The following is a 26,389-nucleotide window of genomic DNA, read 5'->3' as shown; positions in this document are numbered from 1 at the left end:
GATCTTTGTTGGGAAAAAAAAAATCAAAGTATTTGATATATGAAGCTAAAATTCCAAAGCAATCATGCATGTTCAAGAATCAAGCTAGTTTAGAAAACATTCTAAAAACATGATGATTTGAAATGGTGATCCAGATGTTGAAAATGAAAAATATGCACATTTTTTACAAAAAAAAATTTCTGAGTTATCAGTACCATCTCGAATCCTCTGATATTTGTTCCATTTGCCAAAAAAATTTAAGTGGGTTGAAAATCATTTCTTGAAAAGTTGATATTTGAAGCTTTAGAAAACTTATTTTTTTTGCAAATCTGAGACCGTCAAACAGAAGGCCCATGCTGATTTGATATTGACCCTGCTGTCATTTTCTATTTTTATCTATTTTAGTCTGATGTTACTTACAGTAAAAGTAGGTTTTAGGCATACATTTGTACAACCTTTTCTTTCACGAAATGCTTTTCATGTGATATCAGCCCAGGGTGTTAACTTAAAGAAGCTTATCATGAATGAGGAAAACCCCCCAAATAAAATAAGGATAAGTAAGAAGGATCAGAGCTTTATTCCATTACTATTTGAAGCTTATTTTATTCCAATTTGCCACTTTAAAGTAATACGTAAACCATCCATATAAAACACTATTTTTAAATTCCTTGAAATTTTATGTGGAAAGATTACTGAACTAGATCTAAAACAACCGGGGGTATAATTGATAAAATGTTTTAAAAAAACCCTCCTGAAAAAACACAAACAGGGCGAACAACAACATGAATAAAACAGGTTTTGGTCTGCATCTTGGACCCATTACCTCCATCACTAATGAACTAACAGACTCTATTAAAGAGGCCAGTTATTTTGGAATTTTTGGAAGTGAATGTCAAACTTGACTGTCAAACCACGCAACACTTGACTGACATTTTTAGCTTTTTTGGTAGCAACATAGTGCACCAAAAGCTTCATTGGCTACGTTCACACTGCAGGTCTTAATGCTCAATTCCGATTTTTTGATCAAATCCGATTTTGTCGTCTGCTTGTTCACACTACAAATAAAATGTGACAGCAAACGCGCTCTAGTGTGAACCCTCAAAGCGGCCACATGCGCAAAAGAAGACGTCACACACAATGCGCTCTGTTTAGACCCAGACCAATAAGTATTATTTGACTGATGGACCTTAATATAAAGACTTGTTTCGGACTTTACGTTTCCCAATTTTGCTTTACGTTATAAAGTTATTTTGTTATTTACATATGGCCTAATAATTACACTTATTGCTGTTTTAGAGAGGCGCGGTGGTTCTAGCTGCAGATTTCTGTCAGAATCTGCAGATTATACAGTACAAATAAAATGTTCACATTTCTCCAACGTTGTCTTCCCAACAATTTCACTAACATCTACACAGGATGGCCAGGAAGCGTTCACAGTGTCTTCTCGGGTGCTTCTCCAGCGCTGATAATTGGCGTCTTGTCTTGTGTCAGTGACGTAAAAGACGGATTTAATGCGACGTGACCATCAAACAGCAGTCGCTTTCTAAAACATCAGATATGTATCGGATTCAGTACCATATACGAAAGTGACCCAGGTTGGATTTGAAAATATCGGATTTGCACTGTTCACACTGTCATACCATGATCGGATATGGGTCGCATAGGCTCAAAAAAGTCAGATTTGATGCGCTTTCGCCCGCAGTGTGAACGTAGCCTTTGAAAGACCGAAGAAATAAATGCATAGGCTGAAAGAAAAATCATCCTAATGATTTGTCATTAAATTTAGACTCAAACAATGACTCACAACAATTTATTCTCTTGGGTGTTTTAGACAGGTAACTATGAAAAGGTGCAGCTCATGTTATGGTACAGGGAAATCCTGATAAAACTGTAAACATTATAGTATAGAATGATACACTTTTCAATTATAACTATATTTTTTGGGCGGGGGGGGAATCATTCAGACCAAGATCTTTTTCCCCTTCCTTCACAAACATAAAATAATGTAGGTCGTTTATAAGGTTTATTGTTAACTATACAAATAACAGCTTCATGTCCTTGAGTACAGAATAATAAAAAATACAAAAGTCCCTTAAACTAGAACTATGATTTACAAAAATGACACATGACAAGCCAAATGAATTCTAAAATTACCTGAGGAATTCAATCCAACTCGACATACAACCTTTGCTTATGTTTTTTTTGTTCAGCCAGTGCTCTTAACACAACCCTAATTACAGTGTACCATTTTCACAGTTCAATTAGACATCTGCATGTATGACAAATCATGCATGCAGTGCATCATTTACCAGAATATGCACCTATTAAAAGAAACTATGACTCAAGAATATATATTTAAATTTACAGAGAACATACAGAGAACAAACTAATAGTGGAAGGCTGTTAATGCACAAATATACAATATACAACCAGCAGCAGAACAACAGTTCCACTCAGGAGAACATGTCCACCCATCTTAATGTGGTAGAAAAATTTCAGAATAGTTTATTCCAGTCTCTAGTTGCCTCCATGAGATGCCTCTGACCATGGCCAATCCAATCCTCTTGACTGCTGAAGAGCCGACCACAAAACCAGCAGTCAAACATTACTTGCTCTTCTCTACAACCTGATAACGTTTTTACAACCTCATACTTCTTTTTGCTTTTTTTTTTGAGTTTCAATTTAAGGAGGAATCGCTCCCGGACAGAACTTTGAACCGGTCGAGATTTTGGATTGTCGAAATGAGATGCGTCTTTGGTTGAGGAATTCTTCCCTTGGGTGCCAAGCTCTAAGAGTGCTTGGACTGTTTTTTGAGACAGAGAGACCTTCGTGACAGCACCTTTGTACCTATTTACTACCTTCATGATGTTGGCCACTTCAGGAATGTCAGCATCTGGATGATTGAGCACCACTACAGGCTGGTTTCTACTAGGGCATTTGATCTGCTGTAGAGAATTCAATGGGGCAAGTCTAAGTGTCCGTTCTACCTCTTTGGCTACAGGTTTCCATAACAGAGTCTCTTTCTCAGTTGGTGGTTTACTCAGGAATCTTCTTGCCTTGTGCACTGCTCCTGGAAGTTCGTCAAATAATGCTTTCCTGCGCCTTTTCCTTTGGCTTGGAGGCCGAATTGGCCTTGGGGCGAGGACAGGTTTCTCTGAGTCACACAGTTGTTGTGCCTTTATAGTTGTCTGAGAAGGTGCACTGCAGGAATCAATGACATCTTTTTGTTTGGTATTGTGAATGGTGATCAACTTTTTTATTCCAGTGGAAGCAGCTGCATTAGTTTTGTTTGTCGACACCAGGAAACACTGAGTCTGGGGTCTGGTGGCCAAAAACAAAGGTTGATTATTTGAGGTGGGAGTGCCATTTGTAAGAAGGCTACTAGTGGGTGTGACAATTTTAAATATAACTTTGTTTCCAGAGCCCTCATTCGTCTGGCTGCAATGAGTTCCATTGTTTGGCTCTTGGTTGTTCAAAAGTAGGCTTGATTTGGGTTGAGAAATGTACCGCAGCAAGAAGGCTTGCCGACCAGTCTGCAGTGCGCTGGGTTTGTCTGCACTACTCACTGGCATCGCTAGCACTGGCCGTGAGTTAAGTGGGAGCTGGGCACTTGCCAGTCTGAGGGCAGGAGTATTAGCGGCCTGGACAAAAGGAACAGACCTTTGTACTAAGTAGCACGTTGACTGAGACTTTGCAGTTTTGTCTGAAGTTGTATTTTGTGATGAGCTTGAAAAGAGTACAGGGCATTTTAAACCTGCACTGTTAATAAGGTAGTGATTTAAACCAGTACCAAAACCTGGTTGAACACCAGAAAGAAGAGCAGTCCCTTTTTCAGCAGTTCCAGGTTTTATTGCTTGTACACCTATCCTTTTGCTGTCTGGATTTAGACCTGTGGTTTTACTTGAACTTTCAACGTAAGACACATTGATTTGAGGCTTTGCAGAATTTGCTATGAGTTTAAAGCCTGGGGTAGCCTTGACCTGCACTGGCATTGCAAATTGGTTCTCACTAGCCCTAGTCAGGAGTACTGGCTGATTAGCCTCTGGTAGCTGAAGAATTCGCACAGTTCTTTTTGTTGGTTTTAAAGAATCATTGTTTGCACTTGAAGAACCCGTTCTTTCCTTGTTAAGCTGTTGAGTAATGATTGCATCAGAATGTTCTTCCACAAAATTGCCAAGGGATGTTAAACTACTCGTAGGCTGTCTTTTAGATATCGGAATGGTCTCTTCCTCAATTTTGACAATATTGAAGTCTTGGAGCACTACATCGGGATTTTCTTCTGTCAGAGGACCATCAACATTAGATATACACTCATCAACTTCAGTGTCACTATTTGCACTTTCTGTGCATTGTTCTGGTAATCCTGCTGATGTCAAGTTGAAGTGTGATGATTTAGAGGTATGTCTTTTATTTGCAGAGTTATCATCCGAATTATTCTCCAAGTTTGGGGTGATGTTTGATGAAATGTTGAAAGCATCCTTCGAATAATTGTGAAAAGTAAATACTTCTTGGTTTGGTGAGTCCTGAATACATTTCTCCGAGCCAATGGCATTTTCTCTGCAGCTAACTGAATTTGGTGGAGACAGCTGTGATGGGCAACACGATGTATGTTTTGCATTTTCCTGTCTGTTTTTATGTACAATCTCAGTTCTAAACCTATCATTTTTATCTGATGAAATGTGGAATGACTGATGTCCATTTTCCATAGTGTTAAAAGCAGAATTCCCTTTGTGCTCATCAGTTAGGCTGCAAATGCTGTCAGGTGTGGATAGCTCATTTACTGCTTTAGGCTCCTCGTCGATTTTTCTAAAGATGGGTTTGGGAAGCAGTGTATCTTGAGCAAACTTTGAAGGTGAAGATAAACCACTGACCTTAACAGAACACACTGTTGCAGGGTGGCTGGAAACACCATGGCAGTTACAAGGACTGGGAGTTTGGGTAACTGACTTACTTTTCAAGTTCATTTCTTCCATAGAGCTTGTTTCATTTGGATGATGTGCCTGATCCAACTCATTTCTTGTGGGACATGAGACATCTGCACAATTTAATGATGTATCTAATATAGCATTTGTTTGTTCTCCAACACTTTCAATATGTGGAGTTGAACTTAGGGCCCCAACTGATGTTTCCTCCTCCTCAATTTTTACTTTAACTGCCAAAATATCCTCTTGATCTATCTGTATGCAAGATCCACTTCTTGGTGAAACAGCTAAGCACTGTGATGTTAAGCTCCTGCTATCAGAGCAAAGCTCATTCTCAGAGTTTTTACTTTTATCAAACACAGAATTTAGTGTGGAGAACCCCCCTTCAGCAACGGAATGATTCTGATCTTGCTTTGTTGTTGGGATTACTTTGAGAACTAAATGTTTTTTTCCATCGACCATCTTGAATCCCATAACTTTAGTTGTACAGTTAGGGGGGAGGGAGATTTTGTTCTTAACCATTAGAACAGTCAGTCCGTTAGCATTGTTGTGACTTCCACTATCAGAGGCTGGACAATTGTCACATTCCTCCAACGTGATTGGTGTTGACTGTTCTGTATTATGGGAAACTTTGCTCAAAGTTTTGTCCTTTTTTGCTACAGTCCCATCAACAAAGTGCTGGGTGTCCTCTAAGGAGTTGTCTGGCTTAATTAGTTTGCCACTTTGATATTGTTTCGATATCCTTTGAGTCTCCTGTGACTCACTATTCTTTTTAAGCATCAATTTCAAGTTCACAGATGAATTTGCTGGTGAGCCATTGTCTTCTATCGCCTTCCATGCATTTTTTCTTTCTGTCACCTCTTTGTGAACAGCTGCCATGTGTTTTTTAAGGTACTCACTTCTTGCTGCACCATATCCACAGACTTGACATGTGAAAGGAAATGTACCTGTGTGAGCTTTCATGTGCTTCTGGTGATCCTCTTCATTCAAGCTAATATGTTTGCATTTCAAACACTTCCAATGACTTTCATTATGATGATGGATATGCTGGACAAATGTCCCTGCATCCACAGTTGTAAACTCACACCAGTCACAGCTGAACTGTCCATTTACACTGTGGCACATGATGTAGTGTCTAGTAAGCAAAAGAAGAGAGTACTGCACATCATCATTACAAAGTTCACATGTAACCAAAGTATTTCTGTGCTCAATCCGATGGCGCTGAAGAGCAGGAAACTCATTTGTGACAAAATCACATAAATCACAAGGGTATGTAGGAAGGGTTCCTCTGTGAACTGCTCTAAAATGTTTGAGAAGGTCATTGGGGCTAAAAGTACAGTTATCTTTACAAACTGAGCATCCAAAACTCAAAATTTTGCCAGAGAATACAGCCCCTTGTTGAATTTTACAATGGGCTTTGTTAAGAGGGTTTTTATCTTTCCTAGTGGAAGTCCCATTATCCTTAATGGCAGATTCTTCTGAATTGCTGAAGAGCGACCCATCTGTTACATCTCTGAAATGTTTATACAGAAAGTCTTTTACTTTTTCCTTTTCATCCTCTATTACAGATCTGTTGCAGTTTTTTGGAGAGTCATATGGTAATCCATCTTCTTCCATTGTTGCAAGTATGAAGGTTTCTGTAAGACATCAAATATATTCTTGATTAATACAAGTAGAGAGATGCACCAACACACACACATACACACACGCTAATCTGGGACTGGGTAATGGCAGCTTTGCTAACTGCTGCAACCACGTTTAAAAGAAACTTTGAACTTTATATTTATACCTGCTGTTATGGCAGAGGAAGCCAGAAGTCGTCAAAAACCATAAGCCAAGACTTGATTTTTTCCACAAACAGTTTTCAAAGTGTTCCAAAGTCTCCCCCTGTATATCTGTATGTCTTTGAGGTCCTGAGGTGGAATATCATTTAAATCCCAGTATGAAATCAACATCATCATACACATGTCTTCAATCCACATGCAGTAGATCTGGTGTGACATGCCAAGTTACAAAAATTGAGAGGTGCACGACTGGCTGACACACCACAAAGTGTTGTGTGTTCTATGCCCGCTGAGATATATGTAATCTCTCCACTGTGTCCTAGGCCAACCCCAGGGCCTCTAGAACACCTCACCCAGAGGAGTACCGGTTCTACTCTGAGGTCCTCACCCTTTCTCTAAGAGCGTGAGGAGCTCAGCCAACCGAAAGAGCCCAGCCAACCTTCAGAGAAAGCCAATTTCTGCTGCTTGTAACCAGTAAATTCACAGCTTCACTTTCACACTAAGCTCTCTTTTCACCACGACAGACTGGTGCCATGACCACATCACTGCAGCTGCAGCCCCAATTCGTAATCTCCTGTTACCCTCTTCCCTCACTTGTGAACAAGATCCCAAGATACTTCTCCTCCACTTGGGGGCAGGAACTTGTCCCTGACCAGGAGTGGGCACTCCACCCTAATCCAGCTGAGGACCATGGCCTCAGACTTGGAGGTCTTTCACATTTACCTGTAAACCACTCTAGTGTGATCTGGAGGCCAGTACCAAACTATATCATCCACAAAAAGTAAAGATGAGGTTCGGAGGTTACCAAGGCGGAAGCCTGCCACCACTTGGCTATGCTTAGATATTCTATCCAAACAATTTATAAACAAACTAATGACAAAGGGCAGCCCTGGAGGAGTTCAGCACCCACTGGAAATGAGTCAGACTTTTTGCAGTCAATGTGGACCGAGCTCTAGCTGTGGTTGTACAGAGATTGAATGGCTTGTAACAATCAGCCAGACACCTCATACTCCCATAAAACTCCCCACAGGATACCCTGAGGGATGCAGTTGAATCCAAATCTAAAAAACAAAACAAAAAAAACAAACACATGTAGACTGGCTGGACAGACTCCCAAGAAAAGCCCAGCCACTCGCCTAAATGACTAGACCAGTTGCACTCACTCCAATCATTACAAAGTGCTTCGAGAGAGTGGTGCTGGCCTACATCCAGAGCAACATCCCAGACACTCTCCCCTGCAGTATGCCCACTGGCCCAATAGGTCCACGTCAGACACCATTGCTGCTGCCCTTCACTATTCCCTCACCCACCTGGAAAACAAAGGCTCATACCATCAAGGTACTTTTTGTTGATTACAGCTCTGCCTTCAATACTGTCATTCCACACAAACTCACTCACAATCTGGCAACACTCGGCCTACACCCCACCCCTATGTGACTGGCTACAGGACTTTTTGACTGGCAGGCCCCAGTCCATCAGGATTGGCAACAGGACTTCAGCCAGCATTATTACTAACACTGGAGTTCCACAGGGTTGCGTCCTCAGTCCCATCCTCTACACCCTGTACACCCACGACTGTGTCGCCTCCAATAGGGATAACACCATACTGAAGTTGGCGGATGACACTGCAGTGATTGGTCGCATCACTGGAGGAGACGAAGTGCCTTATAGGAGAAAGGTGGCCGATATGGTGTCATGGTGTGAGGACAACAACCTCACCCTCAAAACTGATAAGAGTGAAGTGGAGAGGGTGAGCAGCTTTAGATACCTAGGCATCTACATCACTGAGGACCTCACCTGGACACTGAACACCACACAGCTGGTCAAGAAGGCTCAGCAGTGGCTGTATTTCCTGAGGAGGGTGAGGAAATTTGGTATGTCAGCCAAGATCCTCAGCAGGTTCTAAGGCTGCACTGTGGAGAGCACACTGACCAGCTGCATCACTGCATGGTACAGCAGCACTGCTGCCATGGACTGCAAATGCCTGCAGAGAGTGATATCAACTGCGGGGAGAAGATCATCAGGACCCCGCTGCCGTCTCTGCAGAGCATCTACCATCGCAGAGTCCAGAGGAGACCTACCTCCATCCTCAAAGACCCCACACACCCTCAGCACGGACTGTTCACACTTCTGCCCTCGGGACGAAGGTTTAGAAGTGTGAAATCTACAACATCCCGACTCAACAACTCCTTCTTCCCCACTGCTATCAGAGTCTTGAACAGCTGACCTATTTTAACAGTAATAATTATTTTTGCACATCAGGTCATCTCACATAACCAGCATATTAAGCTCTTTTGCACATAAATCTATTTGACACTTATTTTTTGTCTCCACTTATTTATTCCTGGTATTTGTATTTAATCTATGTGTACATATTAACCGGCATCTGCATATGGACAGCAGAGAAAGAATTTCACTGTACAGAGAAATGCTTTTTCTTTGCACACATGACAATAAACCCTTTCAATCTTGATCACTCGAATATCCTCAAGAGGATAAAGAGTGTTGTCATTAGTGTTGGGCAATATGAGGAAAATCCAATATTGCAATATTTTGGGATATATCGCGATACACAATTAATATTGTGATGTGTCTTGAGCCCCAGCACCCTCGGATCATGAATATTTGAATCTCTTAATTTTTAGTCTTCTCCCCACACAGTTATATCCTCGAATTTTATACTCTTAGTGTGGTTATATTTATTTCAGGATGGCATCAAATAGCAGTTTTTTTAAAGTACTGGTATACAAAGAGCAAATAAATCCAATACTGTGACATCACTGTGACCGGGGCGACCGTGGCTCAGGGAATTGGGAGGCTCATCTGTAACCAGAAGGTTGCCGGTTCGATCCCCCTGCTGTCCTGGTCGTTGTGTCCTTGGACAAGACACTTTACCCTACCGCCTACTGGTGTTGGCCAGAGGGGCCGATGGCGCGATACGGCAGCCTCGCTTCTGTCAGTCTGCCCCAGGGCAGCTGTGGCTACACCTGTAGCTGCCTCCACCAGTGTGTGAATGTGAGAGTGAATGAATAGTGGCATTGTAAAGCACTTTGGGTGCCTAGAAAAGTGCTAAATAAATGAAATCCATTATTATTATTATTATTATTATTATCATCATCACTATCACACAATGTGTCTCAAAGCTTATTAATGACATTAAACCTATATTTCTTTGGACATTTGCTGCGTTTTCACTTATTTTTCCACTTACCTATGAATAATCATCGGCATGATATACTGCCCTGAAATTCATGTTAAGAAATATTTTAGAGTTTACGTGGTGTAAGTAAAATACAGCTATATAACTAGCAAATTCCTTACATTTTTGATGCATCAATTCCAATTACAGATACCATTTGTTTTGTTTTTTGAGCAGAAAATGCATTCAAAAGCATTTCAAGAGCCTGGACATCATCAACATTTATGAAGCACTGTGGGATTGTCCAGGATGACTCAGATCTTAGACAGACAAACCATCTAAATTCACATTATGCTATTTGCATCTCCATTATATAGTCTGTGGATCGCAATAACGATTACTCCAAAAATATTCTTTTGCAAATGAGAAAATTATTTCAACAAAAACTGATAGTCAATTCATTAAGCACTGGGAGACAAACACAAACCAACAAATAAAACATGTCATGCCTGAAGTTAACAGCATTACTCAGGTAAGAATTAATGACATTATATATAACCAGTTATTGTTACCTGTGCTCCTTTGGGAAAACCTTAACCAGTGTTCTGAAGAAAAGGAGTTTGTAGTGTGATCCCAATGTCTGGAAGACAGAGGCATACAATCAAAAAAACAATTTCAACAACAATCCTTACTATTAACTGTAATAGTGTTATTAATAACCATGCATGCTCTGTATATCACAAGTATACATCAGTTGTTAAAGGTTTTTTTGGGACTTCTTCACATTAAAAAATATTTTATAAGAAAAAACAATTGTCCTACTGACCATGAACTGCTGTTTGTATTCTTCTACATGGCATACAGTACAGGCAAACATGACACCCCACAGGTAGTCAAAGTGAAACACAAATATAATCTCTCTCTTTAGACCTACGTCTATGCTTGTGCATGCATTATTCTGCATTACCCCACTGCCAACTCTAATTCATCTTCACATCCTCCCTCTTGTCATTGTTCATACAGCCCCAGGGTGGTGGACATCAGGTGAAGACCCCCAAAAAACAACAAAAAACCCCAAAAACAAACAGCTGCTACAATCAGAAATCTACTGAACTGCTTTGTCCAGGAGTGTTGTCTATTGATTGAATCCTGGCTCCCGTCAAAAATCTCAGATAACTCAGTGGAGCTACTGGGCCGGACATTACAACCCCAGGACTGCAATAATGTCTCCAGTAAGGGAAGGGGCGGTGGACTCTGTGCTTATATGCTTCAGGGCTGGTACCATAACAGCAGAATTATAGACCGTCACTGCTCACCGGACTTAAAACACCCTGATAACGACTGTGTTTAGTCTGTTCCTTCCCATTCCATGCAAGGCCACCTGGGTTGGCTGGAAGACTGTTTACTTAGCCTGGCAGGGCGAAGGACACTGTCTCAGCTGAATTCTGGACACGCACACACATACATATACACTAATATGCACACATTCATCCCCCCTCCCTTTCCAAACGCCTTCGATGCTTGTTCCCTCCTGGGAACACGGCGGGTCTGAGCCCACGCTGGAATGGTAGCACTGGGCAGGATGGCTGCTGTGTTTGCTTCGGATTACTCCTCACCCCCCACCCGACCCTGTGGCTTGTCACGTGCTCCATAATGTTGTGCTGTGGACATTTATGCGCTTTTTTGTGCAGAGGAGTTTGTTTCCTGTTCTCATGCTGTCCTCCCAGGAACCCAGCATGAGTGGAGGTCTCTTTTTTCCTCTTGTAGTTTCCCATTGTAGTGGGGGGGGGGGGGGGGGGGGGGGGGTCCTATTTCACTGCAGGGCAACCTGCACGTGCCGATTAAAGCCTTGATTGATTGATTGATGGATAGATTGATAGACATGAGGAAACAAACTTCTCCAAGCACCTGGGTCATTAAGACATGGCCAGATGATGCTCTTCTCCAGCAATAGAACTGTTTTGATCTGACAGACTGGTACATCTTCGAACAGCACGACCTGGAGACCTTCACTCAGTTCTCTATACAGCACTGCCAGAGCCAGGCTGAGGAGGGGCATAAAACAGGCCAAATAGGCCTACATGAGGAGTATTCCTAACTGACAACCCCCACCATGTGTGGAGAGGCATCCAAGCCCTCACCAACTGCAAAAGTCAGAGACTCCGACTGCCAACAGCATCCTCATGATCATAGAAGTGTTCAACACCCCCCTGGATTATGATGTCAGGAGGACACAGAGTGCTGAACCCTAGGAGAGCTTTCAGCCAGCCCAACACTGTGGGAAAAACCTGTGCGGACCAAATGACAAGGATCCTCATCAGGTTGTTTAACCTTCCTGACCCTATGCCACCATTTCCACCTGTCTGAAGGCCTCCACTATCATTCCCATCACCAAAAAGACTGGTATAGACAGCGTCAATGCCTACAGATCTATAGCCCTCACGTCTGTAGTCATAAAGTGTTTAGAGCTGGTAGTTATGCGCCGACAATCTATCAAGCGGTGCAGCTCCGTAGCTTACCAAAGTCGTACTCAAACATTTTTGACAGATTGCTGAACGCCGTGTACCACATAAAATCGGTTCGCGGCCACCAAGCACAACCAGAATTCATACATAAGGCGCGCTATCAACTTTTGAGAGAATGAAAGGATTTTAGGGTTAGCGCTGTTAGCTCGTTAGCGCGGTTAGCTCGTTAGCATGTTTAGCTCGTTAGCACGTTGACGCCGTCCAGCCCCACGCATGGGGCGATGCGCAGTAACTCGTTAACGGAGATTTGCCGTGTCCGTCTTGTCGCTGCCTGCACGTGAAGCGATGGGGTAGGAGGGGGAGTTGTCTTCAGTGAAGGCGAGGCGGAGTAACGTTGCGTAGAGACAAAAGTGGACGAAAGAGAGGCAAACTTGCGGCTCCACAACTATAATTATAACGTAACATAGACTATATCGATATAAAGGATATTGTCACATCTTATATCTCGTATAAAAATATATCGATATGTTTTAAAAACTCGATATATCGCCCAGCTCTAATTATTATACATAATTTATGGACATTGCATGGGTGGATTGGATGGTAAGAAAAAAAAAAAAAATATATACACAAAATTGGTGACATATTCAATACTTATTAAGTTGTGGGCAAAATACAACCCGGGAGCCACATATGCCTAGGCCGATTATGTCACAGCAAGGAGACAAAGGCTGTCCAAATTCGTAGGCTGCTCCAAATGCAGCCCACAAATGCGTCCTCCTTTTCCCCAGATTTGAAGGACGGGTCTGTGTATACTTCATGGTCCACCCTATTCCAGGATTCATTGTGAATCAAGGGTTGAAGAAATTTTTGGGGAAAAATGGCGGATGGTCGAAGAAAAGCGGTCCAGAAATAAACTTTTAAAAGTAAATACTAGGTTTTATCTCACCAAAATATCCAGCCAACCAAATGTTAGCATAGCAAAGAATCTTAAACAGTTATATTCAACTAACCTTCGGCTAAGTTACGTGATGTTAGTGATATCACCACTTAATGCGGCTTGGGTCATATGAGCTTTGGTTATTTAATCAGTTCAGTTTTCTACTGAAGCTGCGTCTGTTTGGCAGTGTGGAGACAAACGTACTTAAAAATTAATAAAACGAGCAGACGGTTCACTCTTTAAGCTAAGTGTATTTACAGGGATCAAACATCTAATCCGTGAACTGTATTAAGGAAACAGACTAAACCATGCTGTGCTGAAGTTTAGAGTTAAAAGAGGTCTCATCCTGTATAAACCACTAATAATAAGACAGTACATGGAGAGGTCCTCCTTCTGTTCCTGTGCCATTTTTGTCATGCTTATATCATACAACCTGAGCCTGTCACCTTTGTTATAAGCCCAATATTTCTGCAGGATTTTATGTCCTTTATCCAAAATATATTTAGTTAAAATATTTCTTTTTTAGTTGGATTGTACTTGTGGAGCTCTTTTAAATAAAAAGCTGAAAGAATTGTGAAAAGTTGTAAATTCAGAAAGGGTCTAAGTATTTTTTTAAGGATGCCATGTGTCTGTATCATCTCTCTTCTGTTAGACCCTCTTACCCAAAAATCAGCATATTTAATGCTCTGATACCTTCAACATCTTAAATTATATTGAACATTTTCTCTTCCAATAAATATTCACTGCAAAAGTTTGTCTTCCATTTTATCTGAAACATATAATGTTTAAATCTTTTTAGTTTATTTTCGGGATATGGGATATTGTCCTTAAATATAACTAAAGCCTTCAGACAATGGTCGCTGTATATTAATATTTGTCTGTTAGACAGTCACACAGGTATAAATGACAGAAGCTGGACGTCGTAGGCTAGCCCCTTCAATTTAATGGCCTTGCATTTCTGGTCTTCGCGGCCTACCTGGTCTACGTAGGCCGGGTTTTTCGAAGGATTTGGACACAGCGCATGTGTTCATCTTTTTTTGTTCCATAAAGAAACGGCGGGTGGAACCATCAGACCAAAGCACAGATTTCCACTGGTCTAATGCCATTCCTTGTTTTTCTTGGCCCAAAACAAATCTCTTCTGCTTGTTGCTTTTCCTTAATCTTGGTTTCTTAGCAGCTATTTGACCATAAAGGCCTGATTTGCACAATCTCCTCTGAACAGTTGATGTAGAGATGTGTCTGGTGACTGAAACTATCCTCAGCAGCAGAGGTAACTCTTGGTCTTCTTTTCCTGTGAGCTAGTTTTGCTGTAGCGCCTGTTTTTCGTCTGCACTTGGGGACACATTTAAAGTTTTATCAATTTTCTACACCGACTAACCCTTCAGTTCTTAAAGTAATAATGGACTGGTGTTTTTCTTTACTTAGCTGACAGAATTCATATTATGGCAAGAACCAAAGAGTTGTCAGATACGGCTGTCATCTGTGTACCAACCCGACTTCTGCACAACATAGTTGATGGTCTGAACCCTGATAGTTCCAACCTCATTAAGAAGGCAAGAAATTCCACAAATGAACACTGGCAAGGCACATCTGTGAAAACCATTTCAGGTGACGACATCATGAAGCACAGTACGTATTACTCCACGAGGCTCCAGACTACGGTAGCCGTAATGCTCCGACAATCCATCAAGCGCTGCAGCTCCGTAGCTTACCAAAGTCGTACTAAAACATTTTAAGGCACACTGTCAATTTTTGAGAAAATGAAAGGAATTTAGGCGCTGCATGTCGTTAGCGCGGTTAGCTCGTTAGCACGGTTAGCTCGCTAACACATTGACGCCGTCCAGCCCCACGCACGGGGCGATCCGCGGTAACTCGTTAACGGAGATTTGCCGTGTCCATCTTGTCGCTGCCTGCAGGTGAAGCTATGGGGGAGTTGTGTTCAGTGAACGAGAGGCGACAAAAGTGGACGAAAGTGAGGCAAACTTGGGGGTACACAAGTATAATTATAACGTAACATAGACTATATCGATATAAACGATATTGTCACATCTTATATCTCGTATAAAAATATATTGATATTTTTAAAAAAAAAAAACTCGATATATCGCCCAGCTCTAACAATGACACATCTGGATCACTAGTATGTACAGCCTGGGGGCACTCTGTGTGATGTGATGGTTAGTAATACTGGAGCAGCAGAGGAGACAGTCCTATCGCCATTCCTGATTACCTTGTACACCCTCAGATTTCAAATTTGAAACAGTGAAACATGCCACCTGCAGAAGTTCTCTGATGATACTGTAGTGCTTTGGTGTATTAAGGGTGGGCAGGAGTCGGAGTACAGGGAGTTGGTGAGGAACTTTGTGGAGAGGTCTGGAAGAAATCACCTCACTTGAGAATGTTAGCAAGACAAAAGGTTGACTTCCGGTGGGGGAAAAAAAAAAAACAAAAAAACAAAATGCTGCGTCTAGGCCAATCAAGATCATGGGTGAAGAGGTGCAAACAATGACAGCTACAGGCACTTTGGCGTTCACCTGAATGACAGACTGGATTGGAGGACCGACAGTGATGCTGTGCACAAGAAGGTGATGAGCAGACTTTATTTTCTAAGATCGCTTAGATCCTTTAACGCAGGGGTCGGCAACCTTGGGCACGCGTGCCAGGGTTAACTGATGGCACGACCAAATGCCCAATGGTGATTTTTCGTTTTTATGGGCTGATGAATTCTATTTTTTTTGGTAACGGTATAAACAATGAAAGGTGGTGGATTGGCCAGATGCTGGCAGATGTGTAAAAATAACTAAAATAGAAAAATAGAAACCACCACCAAAGTTGTTTGGTGGTGGTTTCTATGGCGGAGCTTCCACAGAGGCCAGCAGGTGGATCAGGGAGAGGGGAGGCAGGAGGAGCAGAGACCCGAGGCGGCCGCCGGTCCGAGTGTCAGGTGAACTGAACTTCAGGTAAGAAGTTACGACCTGCAGTCTATCTGGGTCAGATATAAACCAAGTTTAGGTGGAGTTTATTTTCGTTGTGCTGACTTTTTACAGTCAGTTACAATAACTCGTACTGCGTGCTAGCTAGCATGACGGAGTTTATATACAGCTGGGCGGGTGCTATGATGTTACTGATAGTGAACTTCATTTTATTCATAAGGTCAGTTAGTAGAGTTGCCATCAGTCCTGTAAAAAATGGAAACGTCCCGTATTCAGAGAAAATATCACGCATTTCGTATTGAGCTGAAAATGAACATGATTGTCCTGTACTTCAGCTAGAATGGAAAAGCTGGATTTATTCTGTCTCTTTACACTGTCAGCTGCCTCTTCTCCTCTCATTCTCTCCTGTTGCTACTTCAATCATGAAACTGATCAATGATCAGCTGATCGACTTTTCTCTCTTGTTTGTTTATCGCCCACTTTGCGCCAGAAGGAGGAAACTAGCGGATGTCGCACTAAACAACAGCAGCACGTTTAAGCTTGATCAGCTGTTGTTAGAATTTATTTAATATTAATTTCTAGTATCAGCTGATGTTTGCTGGAGCCACAGCTGTAAAGCTGCTGGTCATGATGTCGGTTTGGATATGTGGTGAGAGGGAAACATGAAGATGAAACCAGGAGATGTCCTTACTGGATCATCAGAGCTGTGATGGAGAAACAGGTTTACCTTTTAGGTGACATGAATGAGTTGAAGGGAAGTTCTGAACTGTTTCTGAGAGACAAATAACACCAGGATCCTTTGTAGCTGATAGCTGGTAACTGTGCAGGGGCGGTTCTAGCAAAGTTTTGCCAGGGGGGCCAGGTAGGGCATTAACAGGGAAAGGGGGGCACAAAGAAATACTTTTCTTCCCTATTCTCATTTAAAATGTCTCACTTTTAATAAATAATTATCTGAATCTTCCAAAGTTTTTATCTGATGTAAAATGTATAGAAATCATACATATACCAACAAGACGGCGTACATCACTGTCACAACAGCATCTGTTTTCATTCAAAGGCTTTATGGCTTTTCCCATACCTGGTGGGCCGGTCTCTAGTCAAAATGCCTGGGCCCGTTTTTTGTCCCAGTCCAGCCTTGGGCACGGCATGCAGTGAGTTAATCTGAGAAGGTGCATTAAAAAAAATAAATGGCCGGGCCAGCGGTGCACATTGCAAATTAGCTCGAATAGACACATTAGTTGTGCTGCTTCTTAATGACGGTATCTTAGCTAACAACCCAACTACCAGATTCAATTTGTAATTGGCTAAAAATAACTTTGCCTACTGGTGAGAGGGACGTTGTTAGCTGTCAGTTTTTTCAAGCGATGTTGAAATTTCCACATTCAGACACTTCAAATGCTTCAGGAGCTGTCCGCTCAGCGCAGCATCAGCACCACGGAAATACACGGATACATTTGTACTCGAGACAGTATGAATGCTGGACACTCGGAGACCTGTGTCTCTGAGTGGGAGACCAAAGATCACATTAACATGTGTGTCTCTGTATTAACAAACATGCCATATTGGCCCAGTTTATTTTTCTTATTATTGTTGTGAGGAGACCATAAATAGCATTTGCACTCTCTGTTGTATTTGCTGTTATGGATAAAAAGTGTATTTTTTTGTTTCAAAATAGCTGATAACTATTCGCTGATAGCTGCCAACATCTGCAAACAAATATAATTCTATAAAGTTGTTCTATATTGTGTGTAACTGTTAATATAGAGCGTTATTAAATTTATTGCTAATGCAATCATATGGCACATTGACTTATGAGGAAATTTTAGATGGCACTCATCAGAAAGGTTGCCTACCCCTGCTTTAATTGGGGGGGGGGGGGGGGGGGGTGTCAGCAATGCCATCAGAATAAAGAAGGCTGGAAGCATCATTGGTCAGAATTTGGAGATGTCCGAGTCAGTTTGGGACAGGGAGGTCATTCAACTAACTGCACTCCATCATGGACAACCCATTACACCCACTCCACTTCCTACTTCTGAAGTGGAGCAGCAGAACTCCTTCTCGCTCAAACTGACTGAAAATAACAGCCACGCTCTGCATGGACAAGCACCAACATACATCTGTGATCTTTTACATCCCCAGCAGGTCCCTGAGGTCATGTGATCAGGACTTGCTAGTTGTCCAAAAGGTGACAGAGCTTTTTGTAACTGTGGCCCCAGACTTTGGAACTCCCTCACATTGAGTTTTAGATTTGTGGACTCAGTCATGTCTTTCAAAAACACACCTAAAAACTCATCTTTTTAAACTTGCTTTTGGTTGATTTTTGTTTTTATGTTTTAGCTTCTGTGAAGCACTTTATGATTTTATCTTGAAAGGTGTTGTATAAATAAATTTTACTTACTTATAGAACACTTCGGGAAATTATTTGTACCATTCTCTAAAAAGCTTTATAACTTAATTTTGTGACAGGTGAGGACATCGGTTAGGCATGAGATCCCAAATATATTTTTGTTTTATACGTTCATGCAGCTGTTTTTCTTAGATTTATTGTTTACATGTTATTTATTAATGAAATTTGCACTTCCCTCTTGTAAAATGTCAGTCTTAGTTTTATTGTTTTTAAACCATTTCATTTTTACTTCCCTGTTTTCAATTACTAAAATTCCTGCACAATCTTAGTATAAGGCCCTTACCAGGTGCCTGTGAGCCTTAAACTGTGTTGCTTCTTTGTTGTATGTAGTAGACTGTACAGAGATTAAAAACACATCATGTTTAAAAAAAAAAAGTTAACTCAAAAGCTGACAGTCCAGGCAGAGATTGGAGCGTGTGTTATGCTAGTAGCAGCTAACGCAGCTTATAAAAGAGAAGTTGCATCCAACAATTTACTTTTTTGCACAGTGCAACTGTTAAAACGAATGCATTCTTCAACATTTGTAATGAACTCTTTTAAAATCCAACAGAATTCTTCTTCACTTATTCCTGATATACACTACCAATCAAAAATTTGGACACCTTCTCATTCAATGTTTCTTCTTTATTCTTACATTTCTTTATTATTTTTTTTCTTCTTATGTAGCAAAGAAGGAAAAAAAAAGTATAAATAACTCTAAATACATCTTCTATTTTAGATTCCTCAAAGTAGCAACCCTTTGCATTGTTGACAGTACTGCAAAACCCTTGATGTTCTCTCGATGAGCTTCATGATGTCGTCACCTGAAAATGGTTTCATTTCACAGGTGTGCCTGTCAGGGTTCATTTGTTGAATTTCTTGCCTTCTTAATGAGGCTGGAACTATCAGGTGTGTTGTGCAGAAGTCAGGTTGGTACACAGCTAGCAGCCCAATTTGGCAACTGTTAGAATTCACATTATGGGAAGAACCAATCAGCTACTGTAAGTAAAGAGAAACTTCAGCCCATCATTACTTTAAGAACTGAAGGGCAGCCAGTCTGGAAAACTGCTAAAACTTTAAATGTCTGTGAAGGTTCTCAGTCATCCAGGTCATCGTAGTCAAAGGAGCTTGCAAAGAAAAGCGTCTGGACTTCTTTAAGTTGCTTGAAGACCTTTCACCTCTCATCCGAGAAGCTTCTTCAGTTCTGAAGAACTTAATGATAACTTAATTTTGTGACAGGTGAGGACATCGGTTAGGCATGAGATCCCAAATATATTTTTGTTTTATACGATCATGCAGCTGTTTTTCTTAGATTTATTGTTTACATGTTATTTATTAATGCAATTTGCACTTCCCTCTTGTAAAATGTCAGTCTTAGTTTTATTGTTTTTAAACCAGAACTGAAGAAGCTTCTCGGATGAGAGGTGAAAGGTCTTCAAGCAACTTAAAGAAGTCCAGACGCTTTTCTTTGCAAGCTCCTTTGACTAAAACTTTAAATCTGTCTCCAAATGCAGTCACAGAAACCATCAAGCGCTACGATGAAACTGACTCACATGAGGACCGCCCCAGGAAAGGAAGCCCACCTCTGCTGCTGAGGGTTAATTCATACAAGACACCAGCCTCAGAAATCACAAGTTAACAGCACCTCAGATTAGAGCCCAGATAGATGCCACACAGAGCTCCAGTAGCAGACACATTTCTACATCAACTGTTCAAAGGAGACTGTGTGAATCAGGCCTTTATGGTCAAATAGCTGCTAAGAAACCATAACTAAGGAAAAGCAACAAGCAGAAGAGATTTGTTTGGGCCAAATTTCTATGTTGTAGATACATATAAAAGATATAAAATATATGAAGCAAGATACATGGAATTATGTAGCAAAAAAAGTTGATAAACATGTCTTTATTATTTATTTTTTTGACACCACTGGAAACCCGTGGCCTTCTCTCAATGAACATCATGATGTAGTCACCTGAAATGGTTTTCACTTCACAGATGTGCCTCGTCAGGGTTCATTTGTGGAATTTCTTTACTTCTGAATCGGTTCGAATCATCAACTATGTTGTGCAGAAGTCTAATTGGTACACAGATGACAGCCGTATCTGACAACTCTTTGGTTCTTGCCATAATATGAATTCTGTCAACTAACTAAAGAACTTTGAATGTCCCCAAGTGCAGACAAAAAACAGGCGCTACAGCAAAACTAGCTCACAGGAAAAGAAGACGAAGAATCACCTCTGCTGCTGAGGATAGTTTCAGCATAGTCACCAGACTCAGAAATTGAAAGTGAATAGCACCTCAGATTAGAGCCCAGATAGATGCAACACATCTCTACATGAACTGTTCAGAGTAGACTGTGCAAATCAGGCCTTTATGGTCAATCAGCTGCTAAGAAACCACGACTAAGGAAAAGCAACAAGCAGAAGAGATTTGTTTGGGCCAAGAAACACAAGGAGTGGACATTAGACCAGTGAAAATCTGTGCTTTGGTCTGATGAGTCCAAATTTGAGATCTTTGGTTCCACCAACTGTCTTTGGCGACGCAGAAAAGGTGATTGGATGGTCTCTACATGCATGGTTCCCACTGTGAAGAATGGAGGAGGTGGTGTGATGGTGCTTTGGTGGTGACACCATTGTGGATTTAGTCAAAACTCAGGGCACACTTAACTAGGATGGCAACCACAGCATCCTGCAGCAACATGCCATTCCATCTGCTTTGCGTTTAGTTCGACCATCATTTATTTTTCAACAGGACAGTGACCCCAAACACACCTCCAGGCTATCTGACCAATAAGGAAAGTGATGCGCCAGATTGCCTGGCCTCCACAGTCACCTGACCTAAACCCAATTGACATGGATTGGGATGAGATGGATCAAAAAAGGAAGCCAAAAGAGCCAACAAGTGCTCAGCATCTCTGGGAACTGCTTCAAGACTGTTGTAAAACCATTTCTGGTGACTACCTCATGAAGGTTATTGAGAGAATGCCAAGACTGCGCAAAGCAGTAATCAAAGCAAAGGGTCGCTATTTTGAAAAATCTAAAACCTAAAACATCTTTTGAGTTATTTCACACAGTTTGGTTTACTACATAATTCAATATGTATTCATTCATAGTTTTGATTGCTTCAGTTAGAATCTACAATGTAAATAGTCATAAAATAAAGAAAATCCATTGGATGAGAAGGTGTGTCTAAACTTTTGACTTTTACTGTATGGGCAGTGGTCTAGGGAAAATAATACAAATTAATGTAACCTTGTTACTGCCACTACAGCGTTACATCAGTGTGCAGCTGACCAGGTCTCACTCAACCTTGTGGATGAGGAAGCCATGTTGGGAGGAAAAATGGCTGCCGTGATTTTATGACTTAGTTACTTCAGTCAAAAAAAGGAGAAAAAAAGAAAACCTTTTTGTATTAACACTATACTGTCACATACTTTAAAAAACGTGTATATAGCCCTAGCATAGAGCATGGAAAAAATAGTATCAAAACATAATATGCTATACATATAAACCTAGTCAATTTTAATTAAGCATTATAAAGTGGACACATGAAAGTAATTCTAATGCCATTTAAAGTGACCAGGATTTCGTTCAACATCATGAATGCAGAGAGGTAGGCTGCTCTATGCTCACAACCCCTTGATGGGCAGATATAAAAGAAGCTTGGGCATGAGAAAAAAAGTTGCACCGTGTCAAAACTATATAACATAGGTAATATAACACGCCGATATGTACAAAATATGAAGCTGTACCACAGCTAGAAAGTTCGACATCTTAATATAATTTCCGCGTACTTTTCCGGGTAACTTGCTCTATAGTCGTTTAAGTTTAGGAAACGCGAGGGAGAGCTGCACCAGTGGGAGAATTAAAGGCTGCAAGACGAACAACAACAAAGGAGTCTGCGGTGTACGCGGTGACAGTTCAGCGTACTGTGCCCGATTTTTTTAAATTATTTTTTCCCATTTAGTCGGAAATATACGAGCCACTTCACGACAGGGTTAGTGTCGGTGGAGTTTAATAAGCAGTTATTTTACACCAAAATAAAGCCCCCACCCACGCAAAGACATTCAAAGTTACGGGAAACCAGTTATTTCTTACTATGAACTCGATGGAAGTTCAGGCGGCGTCCCGTCTACGTCCAGCATCATAAAGACAATGTTCAGCTTGAAAAAATACACAACAGAAACATTTTCCTTCTTCCTCTCCTCTCTGTGGATCCACAGCGACGGCGGCCATGACAGTCCATCCGGGTACTGCTGTGTTCTTGACACTCACGTAGAAGCGGATGAATATGTATTGCTTGTAAAGACAGAACTAGTGCCATAAGGGAGGATTTTTTTTTATTCGTATAAAACCGTGTTCAATAAAATGGAAATGTATTCCACTATACGAGACGCCCGTAGAGGAACCTGCAGCATGAGCCTTACGTCATCTTTGGCCTCAGTGTGTGTGTGTGTGTGAACCAGATAGGGGGAAGAAGAAGCAACGAGCAGCAATGGCGGATACACGCCATTTCCTGTTCAGTGTGTTGCTTGTTGCTTGAATGCCTTTATTTTCTCCGACACGAGAATGTTTTATGTATAATTCTAAATCTGCAGATGAATCCGTCTCTTTATGATCTCAGTATGATGCACAGATTCCATGTAGGTTATTGACACAGCAGCCCATACAGACATGCAGTAATGGATGAAGCTGAGAAGCTTACAAATGGTTACTTCATTGCCCCCCTGGCACAGGAGCACGGAGCACTGTGTACCGAGCATGTTTCAGATATTACTGTACAGAAGCTCAGTGTGAGGGGTGTAAGTGTGTGGGACTAACTTGTGTCAGCAGAAATAGGTGGATTATTTATTTGTTGATAATTTATGTATGTATGATGCACACTAGCTACATGTATGAGAATATAAACAATTTATCAAATAAGACCAAATTATTATCAGCATTAATATACAGTATATAATATATATACATATAATATAGCTTTAAGGTGTTAAGGAGGATGACTGTTGTTTATAATTTTTAAAGGGTTTTCTTTAGTTAGAGGGCTCTGTGACATTTCAGATAGTCTTCTTAATCTCACACTTGATTCTGTCAGACTGTAAGCTTTTCTGTAAATTAGTTTCTTGGAAAACAAAAAGTTACAAATTAACCACAAGCTTAGTAGTTTTTGTTTGTTTTAAGCCATTTAACACTGACCTATTAATCATTTCAGCAGGAATCTTATTTTAAAACTTGTTTCTGTCTTGTTTCTTTAAATAACAAATAACTTTCATTTAGTTGATTAAACAAAAAAGAAGCCAAGAATAACAATTTGAAAGACCAATATAATGATTCCCAAAGAGTTATTTCTAAAAATGTATTTATTAAATTTATTAAAATTTATTTTACTAGGAACTTTGGAAATATGTGTAGAGAGTTTTTGAAACACGAAAAAGGCCTGATCACCCATTCTTCAGGAATAGTTCTTTATTCTTCCTGAAGGACATTCTGCCTCGTTGGTGTCTGACCTTCTCTGATGAAGGGTCAAGGGTAACCACGTTTTAAGGGCTGTGTTTTCCTTTTCCTTCCCTTTGCCTTGGAATGTGTTCTACCCAGTGTTGAAGAGTCCTGATTACCTTAAGTTTGTATTTTAGAGTGTGGTGGGAGTCAAAGAATAGGTACTGGTCTTTGTGTGGGCTTCAAATAAACTTTAATGTTGAGGCTTCCATCCTCCTCGATGCCCACAGCACAGTCTAGAAATGGTAAACTATTAGCTTTTGCATTTTCACTGGTAAAATGTATTTTTCTGTCCACATAGAAACATGAACACTGAGAAGCAGAGAAAAACAGAATGACAAAAGGAAAAACATTGTCATCCTTTATGCATCAGGTTTATCCATAAGACCCACCACGACAGGACAAAATTCAGCTGTACATCTGCACCTGAAGTGTAAAGGCCATGCTTTTGAGGTTGCTGGTGTTTGCATTTAAGACAGATGTTTTGAAGGAGAAGTCCGCTATGAGTGGCCATCATTGAACAGAGTGGGTGGCCATCTACTGTCTGCCATCTACAATGCAGTCTTGATGTAATTAGGTCACATGACAGGGTGAGGCAAGGGCTCCCAGTGGTTTCACCCAAAACCCCTGGTGGTAATGTCCCATGACTCTTTTCACACCTTGGCTCGTGTGATGAGGCACATGACTAACAGTGAATCAACAACCCTCTTAAAGGACAACCCTCGCTAGGGTTGAAATAGCTGGGACTCTCCCCCAATTTGCTTTAAGTACTGAAGAATCATCTTAGATGAGAGGTGAAATGTCTTCAAAAAGAAGGCAAGTTGCTTTCTTTCCAAACTCCTTAGAATCTTCTTTGGATGTTGACCTCCTTTTGTTCTGATGAGCAGTTCATAAAGATAGCCTCATAGGTAACCTAAACATTTAAAACAAAATGTTATTTTATATTTAGGACAGTACTTTCATACAGGGTAGAAAATTGGGAAGTTGAGAGCAGGCTGGTCAGGTTAGTATGAGATTAGGGTAAACCTTATAAAATAAAATAAAAAATAATTCAATTCTAGTCTTTGTAATTAATTTATGGGATTTAAATAGAAGCCCTGCGACAAACTGGCGACCTGTCCAGGGTGTATCCTGCCTCTCGCCCTATGGCAGCTGGGATAGGCTCCAGCACCCCCCGCGACCCTGAAAAGGATAAGCGGAAGCAAATGGATGGATGGATTTAAATAGATATGTCTTTTTAGCTTTTATCAGCTGTCTCAGTTTACTCCATTTACTTTCATATTGTTAACAAAACTGAATGTGGAACAAGCGTTGAAACATATCATACAAGTATTGTACAAAATCAGCACAAACATTGCCTAAATAACTAAACCTCTAACTGGACCTGGAATTATTCTAAATATACACTAGGACGCCGGGTATTAAAAAAACAATTTATGGGGAATCCATGCAGAGCCCTCGAACACAAAGTTGTGTTTGCTTCAATGGAGTATTGTTTTTTTTTTACATCAATGACAGATCACAGAACCCGGAAATAATTAGAAGATGTAGCTGGATGTTTTTGTCAGTGCCACCATCTAAAAACCATATGTCATAGGATAGTACTGAAGGCTCTGTAGAAAAGAGGAGTGAAAGTGAATAAAGGCAAGGCAGAATGCAATGAATGCGTGAATGACAACGATGAAATTGTAATGGACGATAGAAGGAATAAAGGTAATGAATGTGGATGAGTTTTAATATCTGAGGCCAACCATCCAAAGTTGTCACGGCTGCGCTGTGTGTGTGTTCCTCCTCCAAGGGTGTGGCCAGCCTCCCAACGGGACACACCCACCAAGCCTGGTGGCCCAGGAAAACCAGGACTCCACACACATGCACACTCACAGGAGAAAGGGAACCCAGAGATACAAGCACAACAGATAATCATGTTACACACCAACAAGCCCAAAACTGCCCATGGGCCCTGGGTCATCAGGACCAGGTTCCTGACAGTACCCCCCTCTAAGGGCCGGCTCCTGAAGGCCCAAAACCAACAAAAAAATATATAGGACAACCAACCCAGGGTGGGTGGTGTGAGGTCCAGGACGGAGGTCCAGAAAAACAACTCCGCCAAAACAAAAGCAGTCTGAGCCCAATAGCCCCCCCCCCCCCCAAAAAAGAAGAAACCAACCACAGTCCCAGTGGGCAGAAAATAGTTCTGGCAACCCGCCATGGGTCCAGTGGCAGCGAAACAGCAACATAGCGGCTCAGGTGGCCGACCACAGGTCCGGTGGCAGCATCGCAGCTCTGAAGACGTGCCACAGGTGCGATGGCGACGTTGAGACAGTTCTGGTAGCCTTCCAAGGGTCC

General features: G+C 41.2%; 1 protein-coding gene across 1 annotated transcript; it reads right to left on the bottom strand.

Moving 5' to 3' along the window:
* Positions 1–1,772: 1,772 nt before the first annotated feature.
* si:ch211-214e3.5 (zinc finger protein 518A) lies at positions 1,773–23,016 on the bottom strand. Its single transcript, XM_026177565.1, has 3 exons — positions 22,646–23,016; positions 10,397–10,464; positions 1,773–6,538 (listed from the first exon to the last, which is right to left on the bottom strand). The coding sequence occupies exon 3, from the start codon at positions 6,516–6,518 to the stop codon at positions 2,475–2,477; it is 4,044 nt and encodes a 1,347-aa protein (XP_026033350.1). The 5' UTR covers positions 6,519–6,538; positions 10,397–10,464; positions 22,646–23,016; the 3' UTR covers positions 1,773–2,474.
* Positions 23,017–26,389: the final 3,373 nt, after the last annotated feature.

This window comes from Astatotilapia calliptera, chromosome 8 (genome assembly GCF_900246225.1).
Source record: "Astatotilapia calliptera chromosome 8, fAstCal1.2, whole genome shotgun sequence".
NCBI classification, from domain to species: Eukaryota; Metazoa; Chordata; class Actinopteri; order Cichliformes; family Cichlidae; genus Astatotilapia; species Astatotilapia calliptera.
Note: the sequence above shows the minus strand (reverse complement) of the source record. Positions and strands in the feature narration are given on the sequence as shown.